Source organism: Eumetopias jubatus, unplaced genomic scaffold (assembly GCF_037043125.1).
Source record: "Eumetopias jubatus isolate StellerSeaLion01/CBP00866 unplaced genomic scaffold, mEumJub1_p1.0 scaffold_14, whole genome shotgun sequence".
NCBI classification, from domain to species: domain Eukaryota; kingdom Metazoa; phylum Chordata; class Mammalia; order Carnivora; family Otariidae; genus Eumetopias; species Eumetopias jubatus.
In genome coordinates, this window is record NW_028274820.1 from 1290087 (window position 1) to 1300636 (window position 10550).

The window sequence follows — 10550 nt, forward strand, 5'->3', positions numbered from 1 at the left end:
TCCTTTCACAAGTCCTCGAGGGTTAAAACAGTCTGCCTGTGAAGACAAGCCACCAGCCGTGGTGCGGGGAAGGCTGGTTGTTGGACTTCTCCGTATGTGTGTGTGTGAACGTGCACAGGTCCAAGTCCAAGATCTTCCAAGGGTCTCCAAGTACCTCTGAGACAACCTGACCACAGGCCCTGTTTCCCTGGGCTGCTGCAGGTGGGTCGGGGGGGGGGGCCCTGCACCCTCCTGCGGGGTCTGTCCCCGCTTCCCGAGACACGCCGCCACGGCCCCCGAGCCCAGGCCCCCCGGCTTACGTGGCGAGCAGCGTCTACTTGCTGTCCATGCTGTAGCAGTGAATGTCGCCTTTCCCCCGGGCGTCGAAGCCGGGAAGGGGCTGCCCGTACTTGTCCACGCACCAGCAGAAGCCCCGCTTCCTGCCCTTGGAGGGGCGGCACTGCCGGAGAGCACAGGACACAGGTGAACCCTGATGGCGGGCCAGGCGCCCAGGGCCAAGGGCGAGGCAGGCTCTTATGCCTGGGGCGGGGGGGGGGTGGGTGGAGGCGGCTCTCCGGAGAAGCAGGCTGGGGCAGTTCTGCGCCACTCGGGGATAAGAACGTCCCACCTGCCCGGGGCACCTGAGAGCGCTCGCCAAGGCGCATAGATGGGCTCTCAGCGTGGCTCTGCTGAGCAAGAGACTGATGGGAATACGCAGGTGGCAGGTAAGCTGCTGCCTAATGGCTGGTGGCAAACAGGTGCGACAGAGACCAGGAGGCCCATGGCCTCGATCATTCTGCAGCCACCGTGGCGGGAACTGTCCCAGTGCAGAGCCGCCTGGGATGCTGTTGTCTCGGAACAGTTCATCTCCGGAGATGCACTTAGCCTGGCCTGAATTAACGGCCCCCCATCGTGCCAGGACTCCCGGCAAGGATGGGCCAGAGGGGGACCAACAGGGGATCTCAGGGAGGCTTTCTGGCCCACGACCTCATGTCCCTGTGACGGTCATTCACGACGTCTCCCTGTGTCCCTTCAGTTAACCCAGGGCCCCGGGGCGGCGGTGCACGGCTCTGCGGGTCAGGGGGGAGGGAAGCTGGTGAGGACGCCACTCACCTGCTTCTTCTTGTAGAAGCCCTTCCTGTCACAGTTGGGGATGTGGATGCCCCTGGGGCTAAGCATGTCCAAGAACTTGAGTCGGTTCAGCGTGTCCTCCACCTCCCGGCGGCAGGGTCCCTGTGGGGAGAGCCACGGGTTACTTGGGAGCGCGCGCGGCCTCAGAGAATCCCATGCACCCGAGGAGGGACCTGCCACGCGATCCCCACGACCCCCAACCATGGCTCCCGTCTCCCATGAGGTCCCCAGAGCGAGGCCCGGGACCGGGGGGCAGAGAGTGGCCACGGGCCAGGGGACTGGGAGAGCAGGTGAACAGAACACCGCCAGCCTCGAGGCGCTCCTACCCACGTCATTCCACCTGGACCCTCGTGGGATCCCGCAGCGGGAAGGGTCCCCCCACACTCAGCCCACCGCCCACCAGGAGGAGAAGGCTCACGTATTCCGTCTCCCGCTTGGACTCGGAGGAGAAGTTCTGGGTGTCCGTGCTCTGGGACTCGTAGTCCACCTTGTAACGCTGGCTGTCCTTGGCGTGCCCTTTCTTGATGACGTCCATCTTGGTGTGCAGGGGCTGGAGCTTGGCCTCGGGCACCCGGTGTGTGCTGGGGAGGGCCTGGCCCTGCACGCTCCCGGCACTGTGGTCTTCCTCCGACTCGCTGCTGTTTCCTTGAAAAGTGCAAGGGGCACACGGGTGTGACGGCCATCCGCAGTTAGCAACAGTCTTTTCAAAACATTACCACAGCGACCAAGTCCCAGCTAGGCGGAAATGTCATCCAGCAACTCCAAAACACCTGGATAAAGTGCTGTTCCTCGGTACTAGCAGTGGACGGCTGTCACTCTACTGGAAGCCCGCTTTCTAGAAAGGAATCTGATGTGTGCTTTCTGAGCAGTGGTGGTGGTGGGGGGGGGGGGAGGGAAGGGTTCTCATCGCGAATCCGGCAGCATCTGTCACCCTCCGCCAGCAGGGGGCACGCCCGAGGAGGGACGGTGCCCAGGATTCAGACCCCAAAGGCCACCCCAACTGCAGCCTCCCAGGACTGGGGGACCAGTACGCTCTCTGCCCCACCCGTCAGCCCTGCTGAGTCAGAGGCGCCGGGTGGGGACAGCCACCTGGGTGGGGGTCCACAAGCCCCGCAGGGGCTGATTCCCCCGCTGTCCTGTGCCACCAGGCCGACTGGCCCAGGGGAAAGCTCACTCCCCTTTGAGCCTGGCTGCAGTTCCCCTGGCTCTGGGCACTGTGTGGCGGGTCCCACTGTCACATCTCTAACTCACTGTCCACACATGGGCTGGAATGTCCTGAGGAGCTGCACAGACCCTGTGCGTGCTGGAGCACTCACTCCCTGAGGGACCCCCCGCCACCCCCGCCACTGTTCTGTGACCCACACACTAAAACAAAGAGAACTGAGACCCTGACACTGGTGTTGGGTGTCCGCAGCTGTCACTGGGGCTTCACGGGCATGGACTACACGCAGGGCTGACATGGGGCCAGCACGCTCTCGGGGTTCCTTTTCCAGGATGAACAGTGGAGGTGGCTACGGGGGGAGAGCTGCTGAGGATCCCCTGTGGGTCACACGATCGCTCCATTCAACGAGCAGCCTGCCTCCATCCTGGGAGGGGCTTGGCTCACCATCTGATCCTGAATCTACCACGCCTGGGGGCTTGGCTCACCATCTGATCCTGAATCTACCACGCCTGGGGGTGCCGAGCGCCCTCCAGGGGCCCGGGCCCTGCCCCTCATGCACAGTGGCAGCCCACAGGGAAGCGGGCTCAGACCTCCGGCTCTAGGGCACAGGGGCAAATGTCTCGTGGAGGACGCTCCCCAGGCTGGCTGAAGGACAAGAATCTCTGCAGGACGCGCCCAGGGCAGGTGCACTCACCAGGGGCTGGGGGACACCCTCTCCTCCCTGGGGACTCCACTTCCTCCCCTGGGAAGGAGAGTCCCTGGAGGTGGAGGGGTGGCTGAGCTCCCAAGGAGTTTGGCGTCTGGGGAAGCACCAATTAGCCCAGCGCCGGATACAGTGGGTTCTTAATTGGCAGAATTTGGTTTCAATGTCCTTTAACCTTAGGGTTTTTTTCCTTCCTTTTCAGGGAAGTGCTGGGAACAAAGGAGATGCTAAGGGTATGTAAATAAACATATTTGCATTTCTTTTCCAAGAACTGAGTAATTTCTTAAACCTCCCAGGTTATCTTTCTAATGCCTGCTGACTTCAGCAGGAACACAAAACCTCTGCATTTAAGCAACAGATAATCTTAACTTTTGACTGCCATTTAAATGTACCTCCCCACCCCCACAGATTTTATAAGTCTCATAAAATCTCAGGCTTGTTAACCACGTTTTAGTTAAACACATCAACCCATACTGCGGAGCTACTACAGTAGTAACCATAATATACCCGTTAACCCGGTCACTGAAATCGGCAGCGTCTATAAGAGCTTCTCAGATCACTTTTCGAATACCCAGAAAACACGCTATTAGAATAAAGTGCACACAGCAAACGCCGCAGTTGCCCTAAGAGACAAATGCACCTGGCGATTTTAAATCCACCACGATACAGCGGCGCACGTTTTAGGCAACTGGAATTTTGCCTTCTCACCAATCCTGGAATGGTGTTCGTTTCTCTGGGATCCACAGAGCCAGCCCCGCCTAGCAAAGACAGAGCCTCACCCGGGCGTGACAATGTGCACACCCTGAAATGACAAGGGACTGCCCTCCTGTCAGTCCAGGGTGGGAGCCTGCCCACTAGCTCTGTCCAGCCGGGTGCCTTGGAGGCCAGGGCAGAATTCTCCCGGCCTCCAGCTCTGCAGGAGCTCCACTCACAGAACCCAGGGAGGCTGGCTGAGCCTGCTGGAGAATTTAGAGCAACAACTGCAGACTCCATTTACACTGCTTTCTGGGAACTGCGTGATGTCCTTCAGAGCCTCGCGAGGGGCAGTGGCCGAGTCTCTGTCTTTTCGGGGCTCCCAGGAACCGGACCCTATCCCTTCCACTTCGGATTAAGGGCCATACAGTCCTGAGGCTTATTCCACTCCCCTGCACCATCACTGAAATCTTTTTTGAGTCCACACTCCCTGAAGGCCCCGCACCTGGCGTTGGTCTGGGGCCATCCAGGCACCGGGGCGGATGGGGCGCACCAGGGGGACGAGGCAGGACGTGGCAAACCGGGTTCAGCCCCCACGTTCCTCTCTGCCTCTGGGGGACTTTGGGGAGGCACTACCTTCTGGACGTCAGGTTGCCCAAAGGCAAAAGATGCCAATACCCGGTTCCCACCTTACTGCTTCTGGCGCACCCCGAGACGTGCCATTGCTTCGCACACCGAAAGTCTGTGCAAATGTTCGAATTTTTAAAGACAAGCACCATCTCCTACAAAGGTGCCCGCCCACCTTCTCCAGTCCAGATTCGCCCCGACCGCCTCCCTGGTCCTCCAGCTCCCTCCGCTTGGAATAAACACGCTCGCTCCCAGTTTGTGGGACACGAAAGCCGCGTTCCCGAGGTGGGCCGCACGGTCCAGGCTCACGTTGCCGCGCTGCGCCCGCACCAAGGGCGGGGAGACGCTCGTCGGTATGGGATCGGTCATGACAACCTCGTACCCTCCCCCTCCCTGCCCGGGAAACCTCTGACCCAGTTTTGCCGAAAGCGCTTAGTAATTTGCAAGCACTCCGCACTCGGCGAACGCAGCGCGTGGACGGCCGGCTGCAGACCGTGCCGCGGCGAGCGCACTCGCTCGCGGGGCCTTGGTTTCCGCGCCTACAGCACCGGGGGCGGGGAGGGCGGGGAGGGCGGGGAGGGCGGGGGGTCCCCGCAGCGGCGCGGCGGCGCCGCCTCGACCCCCGTCCGGGGCCGACCGGCGCCGGCGGCTCACCTGGCGCGGACGACGCTGGCAGCAGGTAGGCGCGCAGGCGGCCGGCGGCGCTGGCGTTGGCGCAGAGCCCGCGGCCGTCCAGCAGCGCCTGCAGCGGGCGCGGCTCGCCGGGCGGCGGCTGGCAGCGGAGGCCGGCGCCGCAGCGCTCGGTGTAGACACCGCACGGTTGGCCCTCGTGCAGCGCGCACGTCAGGCAGCAGCCGCAGCCCGGCTCTCTCACCAGCTCGGAGCACGCGGACGCGGCGGGCGGCGGCGCGCACTGCGCCAGAGCGCGCGCGTCGCACGGCTCGCAACGCACCACGGGGCCCGCGCCCGCCGAGCCCGCGCCGGCCCGTGCGGCCGGCGGCCCGCGGAGTAGCGCCAGCGCGGTCAGCGCCGCGGCCCAGAGCGCGGGGCGCGCCCGCTGCATGGCGCCCACCGCGGGGGCCCGCTGCTCGGTCAGCCGGGGCGCGCAGGAATCGGGCGAAAGCGCGCGGCGCGAGGCTGCGGGAGTGGGGTAGGCAGCTACCAGTGCTGAGCGCGGCGCCGCCGTTTTCGCATCTGGGCGGCCCGAGCGCGCTGGCCGCTATATAGAAGCCGGGTGGCCGAGGACACGCCCCGGAACGGCGCGCGGGATGGGGGGGGAGGGGGCGGGCCGGCGCACACGAGGCTCGGGGCTCCCGCCGCACCCGGGGCCGCCGGACTGGGGGCGGGGGCGCGCAGCGCGCGGGCGCCCAGGCACCTGCTCCACGCGCGCACTCCGGTCCCTTCGCCACCCCGCCGTCCCGGGGAACTCGGCAGCCCCGCCACCCCGCCGTCCCCGGCACCTCTGGCCACCCGGGCGCCTCGGCCACGCCGGCGTCTTTGGCGCCCCTGGCCAGTGCGACGCCGCCGCCGCCGCCGCCCTTCTCCCCGCGGGCGTGGGTGAGGTCGCCCCCGTGGAGAGCTGGTGTCCGGGAGACTGGCGTGCTCCGCACCTCACCGAGTGTACTTTGCGGAGCTTCGCAAAATTTGAGTCCTCGGGTCGGGAAGGTCGTGGGACATTTCTGAGTGGGACTACCTGATTCGCGTCGAGGTCTCTGGTTTTCTCTGCACCCGCGGGGCCGTTCGCTCCCTCTGCCTCCCTGCCTCCCGGGACATAGAAATGCGCATCTGCCGGTGCGCACGTGGTCTTCACGCGTTCCAAGGCAGCCGTGAAGCCTCCCTGGGTGTTTTACGAGAAGCCCCCAGCTGGCGATGGGTCCTTAGCAGGGCTTGTCGGAGCCTGGACATCACCACTGTTGGGGTCATAGGTATTCTCCCTGATTATGTTTTCAAGTAGAGTTTACGGCCCAAACAAGACAATGATAAAAGCAGTAAAGCGAGGACTGCCGAGGTGTCGTTAATAACAGAATAGTCCTCGCAACTGGTTATTTTTACTATCATTTTCCCAGGCCACCTTGTATCCCTGTACTGAGCTCTCTCCGGGGCGTCGCAGTGGGGATTGTTTGGGATTCTCCCTTGTCTGTCTGTGCGCCACGGTGAAGTCCTGACCGGTGTTTGGAAAGGTGTCTGCGCGCCTCCTTCCCGAGGCGACCAACAGAGGGCGCCGGTGGTCCAGGATTGAATCTGGAACTGCCCTTTGCAAGGCTCTTTTGCCGAGAGCACGTGGGTCAGCATTGCTAACCGAAGAGACCCCCGCGGGAGGGGACTTTCCTGGACAGTGTTGGAAATGGAGTCTTGCCCTAGGAGGTGGACAGGTGTCTTGGGGGAGCGTTGTGCAGTTTACAGTAGAAACCGCACCTCAGGACCCCCTTGCGGTCCCCCTTGCCCCCGGGCCAGCCCCCTGTGCAGCTGTGGGTGAAGCTAGCTTGCACCCCCGGTCTGTCTGCCCTCGCTGTGTGTAGGTGTGTGCAGAGGTAGGTGTGTGCGCGCGTGTCCTTCTTTAGAATGGGAAGACCAGTTTGCTAACAGCAAATACACAGACAACCGATAAAACAGAAGTCATTACTTGAGGCCCTCCAAGGAGAGATCAGAGACACACAGGGGCCTGCGTCCCCAGCTCCGCGGAGGCGCGCACTCCTGTCTGGCGCCCGGGCTCTGGAGACCCGCCCTGTTCACCGTACACTGTGCGCGACCTCCCTGCTGCCCCACTCCCATGCAGCCCTGCTTGGAGCTGTATGTCAGCTGCTTTGACCCCCGAGAACAGGGTCTCCGATTGCACTGGGAAATTAGGGGAAGCAGAAAATTCCCTGAGGGTTGCTACATCCACGGAGACCTCGATTCTGAAACTAGAGCCGGTTGTGCAGCCAAAGATCCCTGAGGTCGGCCTTTGAGTTTAGGACAGTGTCACACGGGAGCCGCGCCGGCCACCTGGCAGCGTGGCACGTTTGCAGCGTTGTCGTCCCGAGTGGCGGCTGGGAAGCTCCAGGAGAACACCTGGGTCCTTCCCCGGCCCTGGGCTTCCCAGCCCCCGCCGGGCAGCGGCGGGAGAGCAGGTGCCGGTGTCGCGCGGAGGCCCTAGGGGGCGCCGGAGAGCCGGGCGCCGCGCCCGCGGGCAACCCCAGCCTCCACCGTAAGTTTCAGGAATAGTCACGACCACGGGTGGAGGTGGGACTGTCATCCCTTCTCCGTGAAGTCCTGCAACAGCCACGTGGGTCCGCGGCAGTGGGCAGCCCCTGAGAGATTATGAGATTATGAGAGAGCCACTCCAGAGCCCTGAGAATTATGTTTCAATATGCTCTCATTTTTATGTCACAAAACTGCAGGGATCCCCTTCCCCCCAGATTGTAACTGTTGGGGGGGGGACTTGGATGGGCGGAAAACTAAATTTTGCATCACGCTAGTTGATTTTGTCCGACTTTGATTCATCTGGCGGTGGTGGTTAATTAGCATAAACTAGGGCAGTCAGTGGAAAGATGGTCCCCGCCACCCTTGCGAAGTTACCCGGCACACAGTTGCTTAATGATTGCAGAGTCACGTACAGCCGTGGGAAAATGGACAGAAGCAGAATAGATCCTTTTCCCTAATAAAATTCAGTTGGCCTGATTATGGTTAGTGACCACTGGGGTCAGCCTGTCATCGTAAGCACATGACGTGAGGCTCTCATTTTTTTGAGGCCACTGCTGCTGATCACAGGCACCTGCACCCGTTATGACATCAGCCTCCTGGTCTCCCTTCTGCCCAGGCCCTGGCTGATCCGCCACCCCCCCTCCAGGGTCTCTCTCCCCACGCAGTGTGGACGGACGTCAGGAGCACTGAGTCCTCCCTGTGTCCCAGAGCTGTGGCTGGCAGGCTCACTTGCCACAGGGGACTCTGAACAGGAAGGTCCTAACTCCCAGAGGCAAGGAATGTGGGGGATCTCATTTCAGAACTCGGTGGCACGCTGTCTGAAGCTTCAGGGTTTCCTGCTAGGGGAGGTATGGGTGGGGACAGGGAGCCTAATTGTCCCTCCGTCAGATCTCCTGCTGGGTGAGCCCCCCAGGTCTGTGTTCAGGCTTTGGGGTTGCATTAGGGTGCTACTGCTGATGAGGACGCTAGAAATGGCCGTAACCTACAGATAAGGCAGCAAGGGTCCAGCTGTCCATTCAGTTCACAGTTACCGAGCACCTCCTCACGCTGGCTGTGGGGTCTCACAGGCTGGCCAGGCCAGACTGTGGGGGGCAGTGCGTATTTGTCCCGGGAGGGGCTTGCCTATGCGGTCAAAAGTAGCTTCAGAGGGATGGTGGCATTCCAGTGGAGTCTTACCAGATGTGGAAGAGCCTGGCTGAGGGGAAAAGCCGGGAGGAAGGGTGTGTGTACGCAAAGACCATCGCTTTGTGTGCCTGGAGGGGTTGGGGGGCTCGGAAGGGATGGTGTCTCCTGAGGGAGATGGAATTCTGAGGTTCAGAGGGAAGGACGGAACTTGATAAAGTGGACTGGGAAGGGGGTGCTGGTGGCATTGGAAATCCGCAGTCTGGGCCCGGGGACCTCAGGGTCGGTGTGCCCTGGTTGGTCCGACAATTTGGAGCTGGATGAAGGACCCCCAGAGAAAGAAGACAAGTGTTCCTGGGACCCCACCTGCTCCGTGTGGGACTCACCCAGGACTCATGATACTTTTATTCCTTCCGGCCTCTCCCTCTTGGAATGGGAAGGCCCGACTGCTCCCACTGTGTCTTTTGGGAGCAGATCTCATGTTTTCTAGTTTAAAAGATCCACATGTGACGAGGAATTTGGGTCAGGATGAATCGTACCCAGTGTCACCCATCCACGCGATTTGGACAAGTAGGTGATGAGACCTCAAGCTTTTTGAGTTGTTGGTATTTAGATGAGATTTGGGATTTAGAGTTAATTCTGGAGTGGAGGGTAATGAGGTGAGCCGAATGGGTTCTGCATGTGGGACGGATGTGGATTTTTGGAGGCAGAGGGTGAACTGTATGGGGTCAAATAGTGTTAGCCGAAACTGAGGTGCACAGAATCTCGGGATGTGACCATGTTTTTAAATAGGCCTTCGAGGATGTAATCAGTTCAGAGGAGGTCATGCGGGATTAGAGTAGTCCTAAATCTACTGACTGGTGCCCACGTAAGCCAAGGGACACTGAGGTATACGGAGGATAAGAGGGCCGGTGAAGAGAGGGACGCAGATGGCATGACGCAACACAGGCCGCCACAGACGTTGGGGGGGCCGACCCCCCCTGAAGCCGGGGAGTCAGGATGACCCCGCACAGAGTCGCAGCGGGAGCGAACCTGCCGACACCTTCCTTTCAGCCTTCTGGCTCCAGAACCCGGAGGTAGTCAGTTTCTGTCATTTTAAGTCACCTGGTTTGTGGTAATTGGTTGGGGGGCCTTAAGAAACAAATAGATTTTTGAACTTGGAACAGTGAGATTGGATGCAATGTCCAAAGCGGTGAGTCAGGCCATGCTGGACAGAGGACCGGTTACGGGCCTGAGGCTTGGGAGGTCAGAATAACGAAGGCTGAGCCATCAGAGAGGAAGAAGAAGAGCCAAAAGGGGCATGAGGTGGAGGCTGAGAGTGGGAGGTGGCCCGGGAACGCGGAGCAGGGTCCTGGCGGCATGAGGGACGCGCCGGGAAGTCATGAGTTTCAGGTGAGACTGATCAGCCTGATGGTCCTTGCCCCCTATGCGCAGCCACAGGTGCCGGCCCGGAGCAGTGGGAGACCGGGCTTCACGAGGCATGGTTTCCCCAAGAGAGGAGACAGAGCTCTGAGCAGGACCAGGGACGGGGACACGCCAGCCGAGGGGCCACGGAACGTGGGCTCCAAAATCAACTCTCCTTTCTGCCTGATAGCGTGTATTTTGAAGCTCTGAGTTCTGCACACACTTGTAGAATTGCTGTGTTCTTGGTGAATTGACGCTTTGATCCTGTTACCATTAATGCTCTTCCTTGTCCTGCTGATTTCTTTGCTGCATAATCCACTCATCTGATATGAGTTTAGATACTTCTGTTTCTTTTGATTTCTGTTTGCATGCTCTAGTTCTATCCCTTTATTTTTTAATTGGCTTACTTAAGGATTAGATAATGATTCTTTTAGAAGTATTTGAAATTAGACAATATAGTCATTCTTTTTCAGAAAGTATGGGGACATCTGTTTTCCAAAGAGTAATTCCGGATACTTAATTTATTCAAGCAGTTTTCTACCCATG

The 10550-nt window shown here is 60.4% G+C and overlaps 1 protein-coding gene across 2 annotated transcripts; it reads right to left on the reverse strand.

The window, feature by feature from the left end:
- Nucleotides 1-313: 313 nt before the first annotated feature.
- IGFBP3 (insulin like growth factor binding protein 3) lies at nucleotides 314-5358 on the reverse strand. Of its 2 annotated transcripts, XM_028108966.1 has the most exons (5): nucleotides 4933-5358; nucleotide 4678; nucleotides 1529-1755; nucleotides 1093-1212; nucleotides 314-439 (listed from the first exon to the last, which is right to left on the reverse strand). In XM_028108966.1, the coding sequence occupies exons 1-5, from the start codon at nucleotides 5356-5358 to the stop codon at nucleotides 314-316; spliced, it is 900 nt and encodes a 299-aa protein (XP_027964767.1). The 2 variants fall into 2 exon arrangements, with proteins under 2 accessions (XP_027964767.1, XP_027964768.1); XM_028108967.2 differs by lacking the exon at nucleotide 4678 and having other exon boundaries at nucleotides 4950-5358.
- Nucleotides 5359-10550: the final 5192 nt, after the last annotated feature.

Excerpts from the sequence above, each read along its gene's own strand:
- IGFBP3 (XM_028108966.1), bottom strand. The coding sequence starts at position 5,358 with ATGCAGCGGGCGCGCCCCGCGCTCTGGGCCGCGGCGCTGACCGCGCTG. Across the intron at positions 1,213-1,528 it reads CCAAGCGGGAGACGGAATAC|GGACCCTGCCGCCGGGAGGT; the intron begins GTGAGCCTTCTC and ends CTCTCCCCACAG. Across the intron at positions 440-1,092 it reads GCTTCTACAAGAAGAAGCAG|TGCCGCCCCTCCAAGGGCAG; the intron begins GTGAGTGGCGTC and ends GCTCTCCGGCAG.